At 38.1% G+C, this 23,805-nt stretch overlaps 1 protein-coding gene across 5 annotated transcripts in view; it reads right to left on the reverse strand.

Moving 5' to 3' along the window:
• The window catches only part of WDR47 (WD repeat domain 47), a 48,017-nt gene that overhangs the window by 16,106 nt on the left and 8,106 nt on the right, over positions 1-23,805 (reverse strand). For 4 of the 5 annotated variants that reach the window (XM_061633906.1, XM_061633907.1, XM_061633908.1 and 1 more), the window contains exons 2-11: positions 21,070-21,236; positions 19,670-19,753; positions 18,568-18,652; positions 17,552-18,354; positions 12,848-12,974; positions 6,577-6,755; positions 5,057-5,287; positions 3,934-4,027; positions 2,655-2,812; positions 788-868 (exon numbers count right to left, since the gene is read on the reverse strand). In XM_061633906.1, coding sequence (XP_061489890.1) covers positions 788-868; positions 2,655-2,812; positions 3,934-4,027; positions 5,057-5,287; positions 6,577-6,755; positions 12,848-12,974; positions 17,552-18,354; positions 18,568-18,652; positions 19,670-19,753; positions 21,070-21,227 — 2,000 coding nt within the window. In that variant the 5' untranslated portion in view covers positions 21,228-21,236. The remainder of the gene's footprint in view (positions 1-787; positions 869-2,654; positions 2,813-3,933; positions 4,028-5,056; positions 5,288-6,576; positions 6,756-12,847; positions 12,975-17,551; positions 18,355-18,567; positions 18,653-19,669; positions 19,754-21,069; positions 21,237-23,805) is intronic. The other variant, XM_061633910.1, reaches the window with a different exon arrangement.

Raw genomic sequence — 23,805 nt, forward strand, 5'->3', positions numbered from 1 at the left:
GATAGCACACTCATTTCCCACAGCTCCTTTGGATATCTTTTGTTAGTACTGAATGCGCACACCTGAACTGTGGGAAGATCACCATTCCCACTTTCCTAAAGCTAATTAGCCATTTCTAATATAACCCTTTAGCCATTGTAAAGGCAAAAATAAATGGAAAACTAAAACCTTAAAATAATCTGTAAGAAAGGAAACCAAATTTAGGGATTCTCAGATACCTTCACAGGTTCCTGTCATGTACCAATTTCAATTTCTATTGCAGTTTCCAGTATGCAAGCACCTTGTACCTTGGAAACTGCACCAATACTTTACAGCTCTTAGATTTAAAAAGGTCATGGAAATAAATAATGTGCCTGGCATTGTTTTTCTTCTCTATCCCAATTTAACCATTATTTATTCAAGATGCAAGGAAACAACTATTTACAATCAATAATTACTTACACACAGAAGTAAAAATTGTGTAAAACTAGTGGAATAATGTAAATATTTGGCTGCTGAGCAGCTCAAATAAAAGCAAGATGCTAATAAGGCAACTAAAAGTTAATACAACCAAGCTTTTATAGTGATAGCAGATTGTTTTTTTAAAAAAAAATAATGTCATGCTGCACAAGCTGTAAAGTGGGGCTGGTATATGAAGAATGGAAGCAGAGGAGTACAAAATATGGAGAAGGTGTTATATTCAAGTAGTTGTGAAACAGGCACAGAATACAAAGCCAAAAGAAAAAAACAGCCCAAATGATCTTGCAACTCCAAAGTATTTGTAAGAGGAAATAAATTTACTAGTTACTTTGTTGTCATCTTTACAGAGGAAGAGAGCGAAGATCTGCCTAAGTCAAATACCAGTTTTCGAGGAACAGCAGAGGAAGAGCTAAATAGCATATAAGCAAACAGTTATAAAGAGACTGAACACACACACACACACACACACACACACACACACACAATATTCTGTGACAGTAACATATTTATGGCTTTTTCAATGTAACAATGTGAAGGCTGGCTTGTGATGGGTCACATTAAAAACAGCAGCAGCACTATCCTGGACAACACTGTATAAAGCAAACTGCCAACTGACTGAGCAAACATCCCATCCTACCATAGTTTGCTAGCAACATTTGTTCTGATTTGCCATGCTTAGCCACATAAGATCACACAGGTGAGAAAGCTCAGCATGATATATGGAGAAGTTGAAACTACTTCATCTAGTCTCTTGTTTTACTCAGATTTTCAAGCAAAAATGAAATAGCATGATCCCAAAAACAATTTCAAGTAATTTCACCAATTTCAGTGGAACAGCTTGTGAGTAGCTTGCCAAGCTTATGAATAGTAATTCGGCATCCGGTTGCCAGTAGCAAGTACAAATTGCCTACAGACAACCAATTGTAGCCTCACCCGAGACAGAGTGTGTAGAAAAACACAACAGCCACAGCATTGTTTTGTGTTTCCCATAATGATGTACTATAGGTACTATAGCTGCTGCCTTCATGTTTCTTCTTCCCTGCTCTCACCAGCCAACAGAGATATAGGACATCCAATCTATCATGTCTCATTTTCTGTTTCTAATCTTAAAGGACAGAATACTAGAAGAGATCCTTGAAAGCTGGAGCCAGGACAGAGAAGCTGTGGTTAGGGGCAAGGGTGAATCTCAGTCTGCAGAATGAGAGCAGCTGAGATGGGGGCCTAGCCCTTCAATTACTATTTTATTTGCAAAGCTGAATTATTTATTGCGGGACTAGTCAGCATGGCGTCCTCCAGATGTTGTAAAACTTCCATAATTCCTGATCATTGGCCAATGGTCAGGTTGGAGTTGTAGTCTAACAAAATCTGGAGAGAACCACATTGGCTATCTTTGGTTCATTGTGTGGCCTTACCCAATTAACTCAGTTTGATACTAATGGCATACAGTAAAACTCACAACAATCCTGTAAGATAATAAGGTAATTCCTATTTGGCATTATTTATTTATTGTTTCTTTGTTTACTAATCATATTTGGATAGTCAAGAAGTTCACCTCAATGTAGCTATTCAGGTAGGGATTTGATGGCCAAAATTCTCCCCCCCCCAGACTTCCAGAACAATATATCTGTGCTTGTTGCATAGGGGCTGTGTTCAGCTCTTTATACATGTATAAAAAGGTAGGGCAGGGGGGAAACTTTATTTTCACAGTATGTTTCCCCTCCAATATCAACAAAACGTGGTAACTTCTAAGGCAATGACATAACAGAAACTGAATTCCAGTTTAGCATTGGTACTAAAATGATCTTAACTTAGTCAGCAGTGTGAATGTACTGTCTGCCATAAATTTTCTATTATGTTAATAAAATGAAATGAGGATAATGTGGGGAAATTTGCAGAGACCATTTTCCTTGTGTCTCTTATAATGTCCATGTTTCAGGTTGCTTATTCAAAAACAAAAAGTTACTCCAGTGATATTTTATTAATATAATAGATTATTCAGAGTTGCCCTATTCCTCCAAAATACTTAGACTAATATTTTTGTAGAGCTCAAGAGCTACAGTTCCACAACAATCAATGAAATATTTAAAAAAGGAAATGGAAAAAATGAGGGACTGAAAAGCAGAGCAGAAATGGATACAAATGCCAGACATCAACAGATGAGAGACAAATGAACACAAATTAATAATGATTCTTACCTTGAGTCCTGGAGTTCTGGATAGGCACATACCCTTAATGTTTTAGAATTTGAGCCAACTGCATAAAGAGTGCCACTTGGATGAAAAGCCACAGCTCTGACAGCTTGTGTATCTTCTAGGGTGTTGATACAAATGAATTGCTTTTTTGATTTGTCATCCTGTTTTGTCAAAAGTTACAATACAAGTGACTATTTCTTCATAGTTCTGCACAACTAGAATGCCATACATAAAATTCTATTCTTATTAGGAAAACGTTGCATATCTACATAAAATAATAAATGTGAAAGTTAACAATAGCCTAGTTTTGGGTAGTAATTTGAGATTTCATAAACCACTGTTTATGAAGCTGTGAGCAAGGGTCAAGGCTGAACACTCCTCACCAAATCAACCCTCGCTCCCTTCCTGTCACACAGAGACTTTGGTGCAAAGACCCTGATTTGTATCAAGACAGTCCTCCATTATGTCCAAACCAGGAACTATTCTAAATGTCAGTTAACAAATAATGTTGTAATGAGGAACTCTGGCTTAATACAAGCCAGGATCTTCACATTAAAGCTGGTGCATGATGGCAGGAGGGAGAGGCAACAGCATGTGGCCCTGACACTCATATCATCATCTGAACTGAGCCAGTGGATGTGCAAGAAGAATACAGAAGTACCTATTGGATGCAGTAACCAGAATGAAGACTATTGTGATGCATGTTAAGGGCACATTTAAAAGGAGGACTTTTTAAAAATTCCATAACAATATATGCATTATAAAGATCCTCTTAAGAGCTGGAAGTCAGACTATACACTCTCTATTGTAATCCAAGTATTTCCCATGTCTCCAACACATTATATGATATGTCACCACAAACAATTTTGATACATGAGGACACACTACATCGAGGATTCTAGATTTTAAAAAAACATTGGGTAGATCTATATCAGTGGGTGGATTCTATTTTAAGTGACATCCTTACTGGTGAAAACACCTGTTCTTTTTGGTTGGTATTCCTCTAAACACTGTACAATGCTTGTACTGTGCCACTATATTTCAGCACTAGAATACAAATATGAAAAGGAAGACACATTTAGGGCATTTGTGGACTTATAAAAAAATGAAAATGTCTTTTATGAGTGCTATACTTGCACTAGCCCTGATTCTGCAATGGTTGCATCTGTCTTAAAGGCTTGGGATGATTCTAGTATCTCTCATCCAGGCTTAATATGTTTTGTGTTGAAAGAAAAGCTCTCACACATTCTTCATTGTAATGTAAAGTGCTATTAAGTCCTACCTCATCACCTCTTGTTCTTGTCAGATTCTCTGGACAATCTTCATGTTGGGCTGGAATGGTACCATGCTCTGGAATGGTACCATGCTCTGGTATTCTGTTTTGATACACAAAAAATAAATTCAAATTTAGATGTAACTCTCCGTGTTACTAACACTCAAAATGTTTCAGATACATTTCAGTACATTATTTCCTGTCACCCGCTAAAGTCCCTTCCTCTGCTTCCCCTCCCTTTGTTTTCTGATGCTGCCCTCAATTCCTCTCCATCCCATCCCGTCTTCTTATTCTAAACCAAGCAACAAATATAAAGGATATCGTTGTGTGCCACCAATTATTCAACAATAAACCAACACAATCAGATTCCAGAGTTACTTATTATTGATGAAATTTTTATATTTTCCACCGACAGGGTTCTCTGACTGGTTCACAAAAGTAATAAATCAAAATACCATATAATAAAGTATCAGTTCAACATAAAACAATCAGAATAGAAACAGCCAAAGACCAAGATAGGGAGAAATTAGTGCCAGAGATCTAACACACATGAAAAGCAAACAGGCAAACTTCTCAAGCGAGGACATTCCATTACTGTAAAAGCCCTCTTAACCAACCTCAGCTCATTTGGTGGGCACCCCAGGAGAAGGACCTCTGCTGAGGAAGAGATCCTTCAAGTATCCTGGCCCCAAGCTATTTAGAGCTTTAAAAGGTTAACAGCAGCACTTTGAACAGGGCCCAGAAATGCAATGGAAGTCAGTGAAGATGGCAGATCCCAGGCATGATATGAACATATCAACCAGTTCCTATTAATAATTCACTGTTCTATTTTGAACCAGCTGGAGTTTCTGGACCGTTTTCAGAGGCAGTGACAATAAAGTTAATCTTGATATCCTAGACAGTGAAAGTCAAATAAACAGGAATAGAGTAACAGACTAATAAATTGATGGCATTTTCAGGTTTATCTGCTGTTAAATTTTGATCAGAATCTTGGGTATGCTTTTTCCAGCGTATTCTATCAAATGACAGAACAAGGCACAGCATGTGGCAAAGGCTGTATATCAAATTGATCTGCATATTAATATTTGTTAACCAACATCACTGACAGGTATGAAAGTGTTTGAGTACTTACATTTCATTTCCATGGACAGGTGATTCTTCAAGAGAGAGTATTTGATTTGTGGACCCAAGTTTCTGAGGTGTGCTTGTACTGATGTTTGCATTATCACTTGCTATTCTCTGACTAGAATCTGGAAGGATGGATACATTTCCTTTGCTCCCATTACAATGCTGATTTAGTGTTTGCACGTCATTTCCCAGACTATCAATTCCCATGTTTAACTCTCCCAATTTCTGAATAGACCTACAAGTTAAAATATTAAGAAGCATCAACAAAGAGTTATGAAAGCATAACATACACTCATTCAGTGCAATGTTATCATCAAAACTATATTTAGTTAGTAAGACTCAAGGAAGGCAACCAATTAACTCACATCTTTGTTTACATAGAAGACAAAATGAAACATCACATGTGGATGCAATATATAACAGCCTAGGAAATGGGTGGGCTTTGTGAAAATCATTTTATAACAAAACTATATTGATGATGATGATGATATTTCCATTTATAGACCGCTCACTGTCTGAAAGATCTCAAAGCAACAGAATACACAAGGTACAATAAAAACCGTATCAAATTAATTTACAAAGCAAAATACATGAATATATATGTACATAAACAATATTAAAGAGTATTACAAGCAGTATAATATAAATAACAACCAACATAGCACAATACAACCATTCACCATCTAGTCCATGCAACCACTACCATCATTCACTACCTCAAACATATCAACCAACCACTCATACATTATGCAGATTATGGAGACACAAGGCTACATACAGAAGACAATGTTCAGATAACCAAGAGATTCACGTAACCATTTAGGATACTGGAAAATCTATAGCCTGATTTTATGCAGAGGCTTAAGCATGCCCAGCTCTGCATAGAATTATGCACAGAAACCTCTTTTTGTGTGTGTGTGTTTTTATTGTTAAATAAATAAATATAGTCACAAAGCAAAATGGGCAGAAGTAATCACAATTAGCCCTTTTGAATATATGGGGGGGGGGATAATGAAACTATCATGTGCAAATCCGTGGTCTCATTTATGTTGATGGCAGCCCAGATGGAAATAGCAGTGAGCTGGAAATTGGTCAACAACCTTGACTTTCGCAGCATGGCTACATAGGCTCTGGAACATTGACATGGCAGAGAAGCTGATATTTTATTTAAGGCTGGCAAAGGGTAAGACAAAGGCAACAGATTATTTTGCTATGTGGCATTTGTTTGTCAAATATATCAAGAAACACAGATCAAAACTGGACATGTCAGAAGCTTTTCTCAAATTCTGGGACAAACCTTGATACCCACCTTAATCAAGGGTCAACTAAATAGCAACTTCCCAGCTGCCACACCCAGGGCAATCTTTCTGCTATATTGAAAATTATAATGATTAAAAAGATTCTTTTTAGTGCCTCCCACCATTTACTTCAAAGCAAGTTCCATTACAACTAGAATAAGGCTAGGATTATAGTCTGTTATTTAACAAAACACAGCCTTAAAACCACAAATCTATCGAATCTAACCTGTTAAGAAACTGCTCTGTAAGATTCTGTTGTGCATCTGAACCATCCTCCTGGTTTACCCCTCCTTCTAATAACATCTGCTGATACAGTTGTCGCTGTTGTTCCTTCTGTTCCAAATGCTGTTGGTATCGTAACCGCTGTCTATAATATTCCTGGAATTGCTCTGTTGAATCACGAAGCTAAAGAAGATTGGACATAATTAAAAACTGTAGCCATCACCATTATCATTACAGTTCTTTATTCACCACCCTAACACAAATGTAACATTACTGCTCTTTATTTAAGTGCAACTGCTCTTTATTTTAGTATAACATAGCTTCATACGTTTGGTGGTATATGCACATTTTGTCTGCTCCCTGCTAAAGACTCATCTGGAAAACACACAGGGACAAGTGTAAACTTGCTGAAAATATCTCCACAAATATGTTGAATTAAAATTCTATGGGCCTCAAACTGTAGTCAGAACTTTGCAGACACGAAGGGAATGATGGGAAGAATTATGTGAAATATGCTGCAGAGAACATGTACAGGGTGTGTTTTAGAATGTTTCGAGAAAACTGTTGATGTTCAACCTTTTAAAAAACCACAAGTAGATAAGCATATGTGCATAGCTTGGGCATTTTTTCCACAAGTAATTGAGAAATGTTTATGTGATGATAGAAATCTGCATTATGTACGCCTTAGAAATTTTGCTACAAGAGTGAGCTGAAAATTGTCTATACAGAGAACGTTGGACTTATGCTTGTTGAATTCGTCTCCAAGCAGCTGCTCGCTTTCTTTTGTTTTGTTTTACCTTGTTTTAATAAAGGGCCTCTGGCAAGATCTGGATTTATACACAACGGGAAGCTCTGTTTCTTCCACAAATATGACAACGCAAAGATCTAGAAAAGTCATGAGTCTGTGTGTGTTATGTGCCTTCAAGTCGATTACAACTTATTGCGACCCTATGAATCAGTGACCTCCAATAGCATTTGTTATAAACCACCATGTTCAGATCTTGTAAGTTCAGGTCTGTGGCTTCCTTTATGGAATCAATTCATCTTGTTTGGCCTTCCTCTTTTTCTTTTCCCTTCTGTTTTCCCCAGCATTGTCTTTTCTAGTGAATCATGTCTTCTTGTTATGTGCCCAAAGTATAATAATCTCAGTTTCATCATTTTAGCTTCTAGTGATAGTTCTGATTTAGTTTGTTCTAACACCGAATTATTTGTCTTTTTCATGGTCCATGGTATCCACAAAGCTCTCCTCCAACACCACATTTCAAATGAGTTGATTTTTCTCTTATCCACTTTTTTCACTGTCCAACTTTCACATCCATACATAGAGATTGGGAATACCATGGTCTGAATGATCCTGACCTTGGTGTTCAGTGATACATCTTTGCATTTGAGGACCCTTTCTAGTTCTCTCATAGCTGCCCTCTCCAGTCCTAGCCTTCTTCACTATTGTCTCCATTTTGGTTAATGACTGTGTCAAGGAATTGATAATCCTTGACAAGTTCAATGTCCTCATTGTCATCTTTAAAGTTACATAAATCTTTTGTTGTCACTATTTTAAGTCTTTTTGATGTTAACCTGTAGTCCTGCTTTTGTGCTTTCCTCTTTAACTTTCATCAGCATTCATTTCAAATCATTACTGGTTTCTGCTAGTAGTATGGTATCGTCTGCATATCTTAAATTATTATTATTTCTCCCTCCAGTCTTCACGCCTCCTTCATCTTGGTCCAATCCCGCATTCCGTATTGTATGTTCTGCATATAGATTAAACAAATAGGGTGATAAAATACACCCGTCGCACTCCCTTTCCGATTGGGAACAAATTGGTTTCTCGATATTCTGTCCTTACAGTAGCCTCTTGTCCAGAGTATAGGTTGCGCATCAGGACAATCAGATGCTGTGGTACCCCCATTTCTTTTAAAGCATTCCATAGTTTTTTGTGATCTACACCATCAAAGGCTTTGCTGTAATCTATAAAGCACAGGGTGATTTTCTTCTGAAATTCCTTGGTCTGTTCCATTATCCAAGATATGTTTGCAATATGGTACCTCTTCCCATTCTAAATCCAGCTTGGACATCTGGCATTTCTCGCTCCATGTATGGTAATTGCCTTTGTTGTAGAATCTTTAGCATTACTTTACTTGCATGGGATATTGTATAATTTTCTTAATAATGTTATTTGTTATTTAGTATAATTTTTGTAAAGTGTATTGCTTTCACTGATGTATTTTTATATTTGTGTGTGTGTGTATATATGTATATATATATGTATGTATATGCATATATATATATTTGTAAGCCACCTTGAGGGCCTTTGGCCAAAAGGTGGGGTATAAATAAATTTAATAAATAATGATAAATAAATAATATTAAGGCAATAGTTCAGTAATTACTGCATTCCCTGGAATCCCCTTTTTTGGCATTCAAATATATATTGAACGCTTCCAGTCTGTGGGCCATTGTTTTATTTTTCATATTTGTTGATAAACATTTGTCAAAATTTCGACAGATTCAGTCTCAGTAGCTTGTAGCAACTCTGTTGGTATGACTTGTTTCTTCCAAGTATTTTAAGAGCAGCTTTCACCTCACATTCTAAAATTTCTGGTTCTTCCTTATACAGTTCCTCCTTATATGCTCCCTTTAAGGGATATTTGGGGAAATATCCCATGTACCTGTTTACCAGTGATGTAACTTCCTAAAGGGTGGGGTTACCTGGCTTTCTCTTCCTCTGTCTGGGATTTTTGCATATTCTCCATTAAGCTTGAGAAGAGAGAAGCATGCACAGGCTTTTCTTCCAAGAAGACCATTACCATGGACTGAGACTTCTATTCTTCCATCTAAGCTAGCACCTATGTTTTCTGAACATATGAGAGGTCGCGAGTAAAGATTATTTATCTTTTACTTAAGATTGTGTCTGTAATTATTTGTGTCTGAGGGAAAGGGTGGATTGGTTGATTCTCATCCCACTGCTTGCATTTATATCTCTGCTAAGAAATAGGACCACAAAACTATTCCTATTTCACACATATTTTTTAAAATACCAAACATCTTTTTGCATTCTTCCCTGATAATGTCTCTGACTTCAATCCATACTTCTTCTGGTTTTCTATCAACTAAATTTAAAGCCTCAAATCTGTTCCTTATTTAATCTTTATATTGTTCTGGGATGTTATTTAAATTGTATTTTGGCATTATGATTGCTTTGTTGTTTTTCTTTAGCTTTACTCTGATGTTTGATATGACCACTTCATGATCTGTACCGCAGTCTGCTCCTGATCTTGTTTTCGCAGAAAGTATGGAACTTCTCCATCTTCTGCTACCAATTATATAATCAATTTGATGCCTATGTTGACTATTCGGTGATGTCCACGTGTACAGTCGTCTCTTCGGTTGCTCAAAAAATGTGTTTGCAAGATATTGGCTTCACAGATTTCAATAAGTCTTTCTCCTGCTTCATTTCTATCTCGTAAGCCCCATTTCCCCACAATTTCTGTTCTTCTCTCTTCCCTACTTTATTTATTTATTTATTTATTTTATTTTATTACATTTTTAAACCGCCCTATAGCAACAAGCTCTCAGGGCGGTGTACAAAAGATAAAAACAGGTTAAAACACAAATAAACATGAAAACAATACAGTATAAAAAATATATAAACAAAATTAAGACAAAGACAAATTAAAGTAGAATTTAAAATGCCTGGGCAAAGCGGTAGGTCTTTACCTGGCGCTGAAAAGATAACAAAGAAGGCGCCAGGCGTATCTCGTCAGGGAGGGTGTTCCATAACTCGGGGGCCACCACCGAGAAGGCCCTAGCTCTAGTTATTACTCTCCGGGCCTCCATATGCGTTGGAACCCAGAGAAGGGCCTTCGACGTCAGGAGCAGTGAACGGGCTGGTACATAGCGGGAGAGGCGTTCCACCAAGTATTGCGGTCCAATGCCGTTAAGGGCTTTATAGGTAAGAACCAACACTTTAGCATTCCAGGCCCCCATGATTATCGGAATATCTTGTTTTGGTGTGATTAATTTCTTCCTGTACTTCTGTGTAAAATCTCTCCAATTCTTCTTCTTCTGTGTTTGCCACTGTAGCGTAGACTTGGATGATGGTTATGTTAGTAGGTTTCTGTGAAATCTCATTGATATAACTCACTCAGACCTTGCATTATAGCTCCTAATTGCTTTTGCTACATCACTTCTCACTATTAAAGCAACTGTTTCTTCTTAATTTCTCATTTCCTGCATAAAATATTTTGTAGTTGCCCGACTGAAAGTGTCCCATTCCTGTCCATTTTAATTCACTCATGCCAAGTATTATAATGTTGATACGTTCCATTTCTTCCTTAACAATTTCTAACTTTCCCTGGTTCATGCTTCGCACATTCCACGTTCCTAATGTGTGCATCGTACAACTCTGGACTCTCCTTTCGCATCTGTGTGCATCAGCCTCTGGGCTTCCATTCAGCTTTGACCCAATTGCATCATTAGTCACAGCGCTACTCATACTTGTCCATTGTTCTTCCCCAGTAGCTTACTGAGTGCCATCTGACCTGGGGGTCTCATCTTCCAGCACGATCTTGTGTTGCATTTTGGATAGTCTACTCATAGGGTTTTCATGGTAAGAGGTATTCAGAGGTGGTTTACCACTGCATTCTTCTGAGTTTGAACCCATCTTAGTCTGGTGTCTCAGCATTGACCATTTCGCCTTGGGTGACCCTACTAGGAGTCTAGCCTCTTGGTCTAGAATCCTGACGGCATTGCTCTCCACTTCTTCGACACTCTCAAACCCTCACACCACATAAAAAATGCATCCTAGAGGGGTGATTTGAAAAAATTGATTTGAAATGTAAATTTTCCATGATTAGACAAAAATTAGGAAATTCATTTCTATATTTATTGCTGCCACATGTTATGTGTTCACTTGCCAAATCAAAAAATAAATACTTATTTTGGTCAAGACAATCAAGCATAAAAATTTGTTGCGTGGTTACAGTAGATCCTGAACTGAGTGGGAAGAAACATCTAGAAAACATGATACAAGAACACTATAGCCTCACTAAGCATACCAAGAACACATGTTGTTCTATATCCTATTCCTTTCCAAGATTAATGGCAGCATCACTTATACCCACAATCACAACTTGTATCTCATTCTGTTCTGTGAAGAGGCAACCTTCAACGAAAGCTAGGTACAAAGTCCAAATGCCAAATGAAGTAGTCAACCAGATTTGGGCCATGGAGGAAATCTAATGCCATTGTTTGTCTAGTCCTGTTGCTCCCTACTAGTTGGCTAGCTTTCAAAAGTAGACTAAAGAGGAAATCCCTCCAATTTACCACAGTAGCCCAACTTCCACAAATATTAGGCCCACATCTCAGTCTCTATAAAAGAGCATGAACTTTTTATCTGCAATGTTGAGTTTCTACAAAGGATATGTTTTCTGGATTTCAGCCAAGGACCAAGTTTAATACTTCTATATCGTAATGGGCTGGATTAAGATTTGGGGATTTCTTACCACCTTCTTCACCATGATGGCAGACCCTGAAAAGCTGCTTCTTAGGGTTGGGGGACCCTCTAAAACAGTGTGAGATGAGGCTTGGGGGGTTCACCAGAACAGGGAAAATTGGCAAAAGTGAGGTAGAGGTACCTGTGTGAGCAAAGATTTTCACTTATCCCCTACTCACTATAACGCCTTCCCCAATACTCAAGGGAAGCTTTGGGAAGGATGCAAGGATCTGCAGTGACAAGGTGGGTCTGGCAAAGCCCTATTCTGCTCATACAAATGTGGATTCAACCCACTGTGTTAGAAAGTGTACCGAAGTTTTTCCCCATTATTACATTTGCTTCTATATCACCCTGTCCACCTGTTAATAAAAGAAACTACAAGACAAATTTCAGTTGTGAGCAAGACACTGTATTAGGAAAAATATTAAAATGCCCACACAGAATTACTTCTAAACATTGGGACTAGGTACTAGGACGTATAATTGCTGAATAAATATATTTTGGGCCCCACAGATCCCTTGTTACACAGGTATGGTATCCAGTTAATAAAGTATCCAACCGAGAGAAACATTCACAAAGTAAGAGACTGCATCTGTTAATAGTTTGATACACAATTATATATGCACTTTTAAAAGAATCAAGAACTGGGTGATAGGCACAATGCACTGCAAATACACTTGCTGTAGAAAAACAAGCTTCAAAAAAATCACATTGCACAGGAGCTCCCATTATAGTATACACTTTGTCATCCCAATCAAAGAAAGAAAAAAGAATCCATTACCTCATTTTTTTCTTGTTTGTCTGGTCCTTCATTCTGTGTTCCATTTGCTGGCTCTTTCTCTGGAACTGAGTTCTGGCACAGAATCTCATTGCCTGATGAATGCTGGGGATCCACAGGAGTATCACATCTTTAACAAATACAGGGATCAGGAAAAAGAGTTTTAAATTTTTAATATTAAACCATTTTGAAAATGCATCTCATATGTATAGATAATCATGGTTTACATGTATGCTAACCACAAACCAAGTTTAGGGCAGAAAAAGCTTTCTGCAACTACGACAGCAACATTTTCCTCTAAGCTCATAGCTGTGTGGGTTTACTCAGAACTAAGACACAGTGACTTAACTGGGTTTACTCCTAAGTAAGTGCACATAGGATTGCAGCCTAAGATGCATGACAGGTCTATTTGATTGCAAGATTGTTTCTTTGTTAGGAACAAGATGATGGGTCTGAACACATTGTCTCCCCCCCCTTTTCTGAATACTTCTGCCTATCCCTTAGAATCTGCAGTTTCTACTTTCAGTAGATCTTGTCCTCAATTGCTGGCTCATTTACTCTGCTTTCCCAATAAACAATTTGCCCCTCTAATTCCCAGCCCTGGATCAACTTCTCAATTTTGAATCATATTTTTATGCAGCTGAACAACTAAAGGAGACAATTCTGTGGCAGGTTCGGATTGGACTGATAACCCTACAATCAACCTTAATATCTTTTGTTATCTTCAGAGTGACCTGATGTGAGTGCCATCTCCAAAATGCCTAAACTGGGTAATTATTTTGGTTTGTATTTTTGTAAGCCATTAGTATACCACATCTTCTACTACATCAGCCCCCAGAGTAGCTTACAAGCAATTTACAATAAAGACAAAAAACTATTTCATAGAGCAACAGCTTCAAAAGAAGAGAAACAGCAAAATGAGAAGCAGGTCAAAACAGACAATAGGACAAGCATGTTCAAACAAAATGGTCTTCATCCTTTCATCTGAGTGTGCGAAGAGAAGAGAAGAGCCTCTCTTGGTAAAGATTTCCACAATTAATGTGCCTCAGACAAGAAGGCCACCTTCTGCACTTCACACAGAAAAGAGAAGCACAAAAGGGCCTGAATGAAGAAATTGTCCCAATAATTTCAGCATACAGTCAACTTCATGGAGGAAGAAATTCTTCAGATACCCAGATCCTTTTAAAGTCACTTTGGGGTTTATAGGTATCAGTAGCATGGATTAAGTCCAGGAACATACATGGAGCCAGTACAGCAGAAAAAACACTGATATAATACAGCCATATGACTCAGTTTCCATCAGCAGCTTTGCTGCTGCATTTTACTAATTGCAGTTTCTGGATTGGACAATGAAAGACCAGCCCAAATTGTGTTTGCATTTTGACAAATTTGTAGGGTAGTACAATGTCTCAGAGAGGAGGTCAGGTCTCCTGCTCTCCTGGTGCATTCACTATAGCTGCCCAATTTCCCTGCTTTTTAAAGTTTGATAGAAATATATGTTGGCTATAGGTACGTTCTTAAACTGTAAGGGGTATTTTACATATTAGTGAATTGGTCTTCTGCTGTAAGCTACATTAAGAATTGCAACCAACTTTCCACATTTCAGTGGCTTTAGAACTTTTTTGTCTGTATATCCTGCTACATTCCATTCACATTAGTGTTTGGCCAGGGTGCATCTGAGGACACCATTTTACTGATGTGTTTGAAGTGTAAATGAAAAAATGTTTTAGCAATTTTTTTTAAAGCATCCTGCCTAACTTTCAGTGACTGGAAAGGTAATAGTAAAGGTTTGCCTAAGTAAAGAGGTGTGGCAATAGGACTTAGCTATCCTAAATGTCACTGTACAGTCAAAACTACATGCCTTCAAAAAGATGGAAAAATAGTACTAAGGTTATTTATGTCTATAGCAGGGGTGGCCACTCTGTGGCTCTCCAGATGCTGCTAGACTACAGCTCCCATCATCCCTGACCATGAGCTGTGTTGGCTGAGACTGATGGGAGCTGTAGTTCAGCAGCATCTGGAAAGCCACGGAGTGGCCACCCCTGATCTATAGTTTGCTCCAACACAGTCAATTTTTGTCAGTACCTAAACGAAATGGAAGAAAAACAGGGGAGCACAGAACAATTTAATGACATCATATAGATGGCCCATAAGCAATGAGAGAACAAAGAATGGCAATTCCAAACACCTAGTGTGGAAGCCCCCAAACTGCCATTTCCTTTGTCATTATTGTTCCTTTCCACTATCAAATATAAGTTTCTACTCTGTTCAGTCTCCTTGACTTTGCTGCCTATGATTATCACCTTCTATTTTAACCCTTTCGTGCCCTCCATCTCCATTACTCTAGCCGTAGCTAATTCTCTTTCTACCTAACTATTCACTCCACATGAAAGTGTTTCCTCTGCTTTCTCCTCTCCACTGGTATCCTTAGGAATCTTTTCTCACCCATTCTCACTCCACTTTTAAAATCCTCGATTAACACCTCCTTGGCTCCACCAGTGTGGTGTAGTGGTTAGAGTGTTGGACTACAACCTGGGAGATCAGAGTTCGAATCCCCACACAGCCATGAAGTTCACTGGGTGACCTTGGGCCAGTCACTGCCTCTCAGCCTCAGAGGAAACCAATGGTAAACCACCTCTAAATACTGCTTACCATGAAAACCCTATACATAGGGTCACCATAAGGCAGCCCATTTTTCATTTTCATTTTGGCTCCACCACTTATTAAACAAAGGGTAAGGGCACCATTCTATTTAGTCCTGGAAAAGGAGGGATAATATTCTGAGACTGTGCCTGGTATGAGGGGGAATGTGGTATGTAAGACTGCCTGTATGTGAAATCGAGGAAGAAGGTTGGTATGAGACAAATTGCCAAACCAAGTTCTTGGGTTTTTAGAAGCTCCCAGCTGATTGCCATTAATGGTGCTTTTGTATTCTGGCATTTTAATATCTATGCAGAGTTTTGGCATGACTCATTATTCTCCAAATATTATACCATGTTTTCTATAAGTGGTTATTGAAGTATTATGTCTATTATTGCTTTCACAGCTTAGAACTAGGTTACTTGTGAGACTGCTTTACCCCTTACATACCCAGTAGGTTGCAACATTCTGAGGAAATTTCTCTCTTTGAAATTCCTAAAATGTCAGAAGCCTACTCTACAGCAACACAGAGGACGGTTTTCAGTGTGACTGCCCATTTTGTGGAACTTGAGATACCACAGGTGCCCACTATTTAAGTTTCTGGAAACTTCTAAAGATATTCTTGTTTTGAGAACCTTTGACAATTGGAAGTCTTTGTCTTTGGTGTTTATTTGTATTGTTGAAAACTTGGTTTTGGTTGCTTTATTGTATGGTCGTAAATCGCCTTGAAATGTATATGAAAGGCGATTAATAAATTAATAATACTGATTATTTTTTATATTGTGCAATGGATCAATCACAATTTCTCTTGTGGAAAAATGGCATACAAATTAATCTTAGTCCTCATCTCCTACTGAAAATGACCTTTAATGTGCATTCTTCCTGTGATTCTCACCTCCATAACCTCTTCCATGTCAAATTTTATAGTGTATGCTGCTTCTATCTTTCTCTGTTATAATGTAAACCTCATATGCACTGTGACCACACCATATAAATAATACCCATAGCTCCTATTACCATTAGATCAGAGCTGGCTAACCCTTGTTCAGGGGCCTAATCTGGCCACCTAAGCAATTTTTTCTGGCCTCCCCAAGACTGTACTAGGGATGGGCAAGACTTCCGCTGCATTCGGATTCAGCACTGGATTCTTCAATAGTCTGCATATTCTCCATCTTTGTGGAGCAATCCTGTTTGCTCTGAACTTCAGCAGCTTTCCTCTGACACTGGATTTCCCCCCCTTGAATATTCTCTCGAATATATATTTTTTTTATTGATTTTACTCGCAGCACAGCACAGCAGTACAGGTCTCCCTCTCTCTCTCTCTCTCTGCCACCCACCTGTACCTGAGTAACACAAGCTCCAAGTGGAAGTAAGCCAGCCAAGTCTCGCCCACATTAAGGACACAGGACTTGCCAAGGGGGGGGGATTCTGAAAGCTGCCCAAAGGAATACAGCCAGTCTCTGTTTAACATGAAAACTGACCAGCCTCAGTCACAGGAAGAGGAAACAAAGCTGCTTTCCTTATCATCAATATTTTCTTTCTTTGAAAGAAAATATCAATTTTTTAAACGAAAACATTGATATTAAATATCAGTATTTTGGGGAAAGGGGAAATCAGACCAGTAAAAGCAGCGGATAGCAGACAAAGAATGAACTCAGATTGATAGTGCCTGTTAAGTGGATGGAATACTTTCAAAGTGGCACTGGACAACAGACCCCAACCCTAGACTGCACTAATTTTGACATCAATGGCAAAAACAAAAGACGTTGCCTCCTCTCTGGTCATCAGATTCATCCTCTGATGAGTAGAGAGGGGGCAGTAATCTTCCTTCTCAACTGATCTGAGAGGGAGGTGTGTGTGTTTGTGTGTGAGAGAGACAGGCAGACAGGCCACAACATTGCTGACATGAAGCCCTCAAGAGAGTTGGCCAAAAGTAAATGTTAGCTACCTCTGCATTAGAAGTTAACACAAAGATATAAGGAAACTGAGATCTTAATGCATTATAATACAGCTCAGGTTCAAGAATTAGTTTCTTTTAGTTAGTAAGTGTGGTTAAGGGCAACTTACCGCTCAGGTGACTCTTCATAAATGCTGTGGCAATCTGTATTCTCTAGCATTAAACTTCGAGTAAGATTCTGTACTCCAGGGTAATGGAAATTAGCGAAAGAATGAGACATGGGAGATGTTTTTGTCCCTAGATCTGTAATGCGTTTTTCATGATTTGTTAATCCACAGGAGAGCCCATCCAAGGCAGGGTTCAAGGAACGGGTCATGTAAGCATCAGCAGATTGAGGCCTCCTCATGGGTGATGATGGGTAAGGAGAAAGTTTGCTGATGAGGGGAGTCAAAAGGTCAGCATAGGCAGCTTTTGTAGGTTTTAGGAGTTTATCAACATGAATGTTAAGCATCTTTTGCTCAAAGGCGCAAGAAAAAACAGAAGAGGGAAGATTCTGAAGCCATGACAACAAACTAAGGTCCAAATCATCACACCCATTACCACATAAAAGGTCAATGCCGAGTAACACTTCACTCTCCGTAATTTCTTCTCCTGTTGCTTTACTCTGACAAAACTCCACACAGCATTCATACAAAAGTCCCTTCATCACAAGCTGAAATAAACGATTGTTGCTTGCTTTAAACCCAGCCTCGCTTAGTTTTCTATCAGCAGGAATGAATTCTGCTACCATGACACAAGCCTCTTCAAAACAGTGAACTCGCGCAGTGCTGGGGTTCCAGTCTTTGAATTCTGCATGGTTGGTCAAACGAGGCAATGTGAGAAGTAAACACAGTTTGCTATAGTCCTCTTTAGAAGGACAGTATTCTTCTAGAGCATGTAGGCACTGCACAGCCTCCTGCATAGTAAATTCCAACTGAAAAAAAGAATACCCTTATTTAAGGCTAAAATCACATTGTTTTATCATACACAGGTGCATAAAAATAGTTAGATAATTTCCTCTGCTATTCATCTATTAATAATCAATCAGATATATAATTAGAAAGACTTGATTTGCCTTCTACTTCTAAAAAGCAGACAACATTTATAAGTTTAGCTAGACTAGTGGTGCTTAGATCACAGGGCTTACATGCTGAGGCTCATCTTCTGCAGACATTGCATTGTTTACACATAAGGCTTCTAAAAACTTCTGCTGCAGTATGATATAGCGAAACCTGTACACAAGAAAATACAAATACAAATGGAGGTAAGAATAACCATGTAAATTAATATGAAGTGTAATACAGAATGATGGCAATTAACTAGGATTGCTCTTCATGAAATTTAGAAAAAACATGTTCTAACACAGGGGTGGGGAACCTTTGGCCTTGCAGCAGTCTCAATTTGGCCTGCAAGGACTTTTTCCCCAAACCACATCCATCTGCTCCACACCTGATGTCATATGTGATGTCAGATATGGGGCAGGTGGAGACATGGCTGGATCAGTTGAGCAACAAAGTTCCCATTGCGAACTCAATCATGCAGCCAATCCCTGCAGTAAACAGAGTTAAAATCATGACTGATCAGCTGATGGGCGGTGAGTTCAAGCCTTTTGGATCAGCTGTGCAACTGATGCAGCCAATCTGCAGAAAGCAGCTTGGGAAGTGCTGGGCACAGGGCTTGCCTGGTGCTTCCCAAATGCCCATTAACCAGATGGCTGTAGGGCACTGTAGGGCACCAGGCAAGGGGCTTTGAAAGATGGGTGGCTCACCCTTCCTGTCAATCATCTGATGTCCTAATGATGTCAGGCAACTGACAAGTGGATTGTCCTGCCCATCAATCAAAGTTGGCCCATGGGGTGGGGACAGATAAGGATCTGTCCTGTCAGGCCAAAAAGTTTCCCTACCCCTGTTTAAACAGAATTGGTTCTATAACAATTATTACCTTGTTATTCCATGATTATAACAATAAGTTTAGTTAAGCAATGCTATTTTGTTTCTATTTACATCATGAAATCTCAGTGTGAGCCATGATACAAATGTGTTATTTTTATGGAGTTTAACTGATAAGAGCTTGTGCAAGAGAAGACAGTACAGCTATTTACACTGCAGCAGTTTTAAATTAGTTCTGAAACTGTATGAAGGCTCAGTGCATGCTTAATTGTAAGGTTGCCTAAATGAGATAAACAGGGTTTCAACTGTAACTTTTCTAACATTACTATGCCATGGTGTTGAAAAATTACTATTATTTACCTTTTCTTATCAAATTTGTCCATACACTCCAGAGGCTGGATGAACTGAAGAACCTCATCCCACTGACCATCAAGGATCAACTGTCTTTAAAAAATTGAGATAAATTTCTTGAGATGTGTTAAGACTTTCATTTTATTTTAGCAGCTGACCAGTCAGCTTTACAAAGTTAATGTTTTAGAAAGCAGTTAATAAGATTATCTTCTAATTTAAATAGATAAAAGTAAAACCTAATCCTTGTAAATAACAGGCCTTTGTAGTACCACATACTGCTCTGAGAACTAGCAAATCTTCAAATTTCAGAAGTGGCAAAGGCTATACAGTGTTCTTTGACATTTAATATTTTTATGAGATATTCTGGATGTGCAATAAGTTGGTTCCCCTTGTTGAAGTTAATGGGGATTTTGTACCTGCATAGAGCACACCAAGGCATGCACCTGAGGTTCACAGATTATTATATAAGAGAATCTGTCAATAGTTAAAACACAGGAAATCATTTTGCAAGGGCATCTGACTTTTTCCACAGTAATGCAAAAATGAGTACATTCAAATTGTTACCATGACTGTAACTATAAGAAAATTCAGACTTGCTTGAAGATGCAAATGAGAAGTCTTTATATAACCTTTAGAAATAACCTTATGTTTAGCCTAAACTATTTCAAAGGTAGGCATTTCCAAAGCTAACTAAATACACATCAAACTTGCATTTTACCACTAATTATAGTGCTGTAAGCTGATTGGTGCCAGAGGAATTCCTTCCCTACTACTTTCTAGTCACTAGAATCTAGCTCTGGCATGGGGTGGGTGGGTGGGAGGTCTACCTCCTTCCTGAAAAAGCATTACCAGTCCTTTGTTCCTATGGCAACACATCTGCTCTTGACCCCAAGCTATGGCTTTGGGGAGCCTCCCTAGAAATCTAATGGGGAAGCAAGATCAGTTGTAGTGTTAATGCTGTAAGCTCTCTCCACCTTACAGCTCAGGTTGTTTATATGTGTAAATAAAACCTTCTATCCTAAAGACACCACAGTCTCTGCTGACCCATTCCAAGGAAAACAAACCCTGGGTAAGTGCTGGAACCCATGAAAGTCTTGCATCGGCCGGAGATTGGGATGCACACAACAACATTGTCTTTTGCTGAACAATATTATCTAGTAGAAAGTTGGAAGGCTGAAACATTAGTTGTGCATGTTTCAGATCACTGACAGGAATAGTTTCCATCACACTTGGCATGTCTTATAGCCAAATGGGTTATGGATAAATTTCATTCAATACTTATTTGTACACATATAGAAATGGATAATGAGTCAGTCAATATATTGCTAAGCCCAAGATGGATCAAAGCAGCACAAACGTTTTAGCTTTTTAACAAGCAGTATCCTTCATACTGTGATAATTATTTCTACCTTAGGAAAAGCATATCATCTGAAAATAGTCCATTAATTACTCCACTTTCTTTCTCCAAAGCCAGCATGCTGATATGAAGTTTTCTTGAATTCAAGAAATCCAATATTAGTTTGACTATTTCAGCTTCCTTTACATTCACTGTCTCTTCTGCCGTCATTGTGGTTGACTGGAAAATAAATAAAATTACACATAAAATTGGGATTGGCTTGCATCATGTTAGAAAATATATACTGTTGCATGCACTTTCTCTTTTTTGTTTATATTAAACATGTTAGATCTTGGTGGTAAACTTAAGCACTGAAGTTCGTGTAGCTCAATGTAGTGTCACTAATAATTTCGCCCAATTGTGCAAGTGACTCTTTAGTGTGTTCACATAACTGTGTTTCAGTTTACAAGGGTTCAGTAGCATAAACAAGAAAATTTAAACAGCAGCATATTTTGAAGAAAATTAATTATATCTTAAAGCAGAATATCTGTCTATTCAGAAAGTGGAAATTTTGTCTGCTGTATAGAAAAACTATAATAATCTATTTTACAATTATTAACTAAAATGGTTATCATATCAGCATGATTAAATAAATAATATCTCACAATGTGCTACCTGCATTCTATGTAATATTTATGTCTATAGATTTGTTTTAGCAAATTAAAGTTGAAGATACAGGCAAAAACATTACTTCATATAGATTCCATGAGGTCTGGCTTTTCTTATTCCTTATATTCCAAGGCAAATTCAAAGATCAAACAAGTGTGCACTCTTTACAATACCATCTTGCACCATGTGCAAACAAAAATAAAAAGAGGGAGATTTTCAGTGGCTGCTGCACTTTAATAATGAATATTCACTCTCTCCAGGAGATTTACCGGTAATGGTATAGAATACTTTTTTTGTCCATGTGCCTCTAGAAGGCTAGAGGAAGGAATTGTAATCATGGTATAATGTTTGAGATTTGTAGCTGTTTTTCATATAGTTACTTAGCCCAATAATGGAATAAAGATTGAAAAATAACACTGAGTGACAAATGACAATTTTAACCACACATCTCCTTACCCCTTGACAGGATATAAACTAACATGCCAAGTATTGTATGCACACTGGTATTTACCACTTGCTAAATGATTGTATCCACCAATTATAAATCTTTATTTGAAGCATAGTCATTTGTATTCTAAAAATAAACCTTCAAATCTTGTCTTTAAGATTCTATTTGAATATTTATTTCCTTATTAAATTTATTTGTTGCTTTTCCTCACAAAAGTGAACCCAAAGTGACTTACAATCAATAAAATGATTACAACCAATACAAAAAACTAAAATAAAAAGGAAAAAAGCCACAGTACATAAATATAAAAGCAGTAGGACCCCCAGAAGAGGCTACAACATCACAAGCCCTCCAAAAACCCTCCAAAATTAAGAGTGGAATGCTTGGAAAAAAAGAAATGTTTTTGCTTGGTGCCTAAATATAGATAATGATCGTTCTTAAGTTGACACTCTCCAGATGTCCCTCAGAGGGGGCACACGTAGAAGGGCCTCAGATGCTGAATGCAGGGCTCAAGTTGGTTCATATAGGGAGAGGCAGTCCTTGAGGTATTGGCATCTTGAGCCATATAAGGCTTTATAGGTAAAAACCAGCACTTTGAATTCAGTAAATGTTTTACAGTTCCTCTGTCCAGCAGCTGATATTGCTCTAAACCTCTGTAGTGGAAAATACAAATTAGTTTCTTTCTATTTTCTTCTTACCATGACTTCTTGACATAAAAATGATTGGCAGTCACTTCCCACATCACATATACACAGACATCTGTATTTGTCACTTACAGCATATGATTTCCTACATGGAAATCCTATCTGTGTAGGAAAAGAGTCTTGTGTGAAGTGTTCCCAAGTGTATTCACAAAAAGACACTATATTTTATCTACAGATGTAGTCCATGAGGAGGAATCTGACTATGGAGTCAGTGTTTGTAAAATGATAGTAAGAGCTAATGCTTGTGGTATGCCAGGCATGGAGACTCCATCCTTGGCATTCATACAGCTATTCTACTTCAGAGCCTGTTTATGCTTCCCATGGTTGTGAAGGTCTCTTATTTAAAACTGCATCTCTAGCTCTGCAAATGTTTGTTAATAGTACTTCGTACAGTATTGCTAAGTACCTATCTCTTTGCAATCACAAATAATTCTTCATGTTTGAAATGAATTCAGCTGATTCCTGAGGCAAAGGCTGCACAGTTTTTCAAAGAGCATGTGTGTTTCACTTAAGACTGGAGACAGATCTAGAGAACTACAAAATTTTATATATGTATTTAAAATGCGGAATCAGCCACTATGTTTCTTCATTCCAGCATCCCTAGGTGTAACCTGAAACCTGCATAGCACCTTGGAGAGCCTAATCTATTAAATCTGCTACCTCTTCCCACACCATCTTAAAACTGATTCTAATATGGACTTTATGGCTTTAATAGCAAGCCAGGATGTTCCAAAGCAGCTCTTTAGGGGGAAGGAGGAATTGGTGAAAACTACCACCACCTTCCTCCAGCAGAACGCAAGTCTGTATCCAACATATTATTATTAACACTTATAAAGCACCTAAGGTTTTCTAAGCCATGTACAGATATTAAAAGATATCCTTGCCAGTCCTTGCCCACGGGATCATAATCTAACAGAGACAATACAAAAGAGAAAAGGGATAGAAAGGTAAGAGGAAAGGAAGTACTGGAGAAGCTGTTTCTTCACTG

This window comes from Rhineura floridana, chromosome 6 (assembly GCF_030035675.1).
Source record: "Rhineura floridana isolate rRhiFlo1 chromosome 6, rRhiFlo1.hap2, whole genome shotgun sequence".
Taxonomy (NCBI): Eukaryota; Metazoa; Chordata; class Lepidosauria; order Squamata; family Rhineuridae; genus Rhineura; species Rhineura floridana.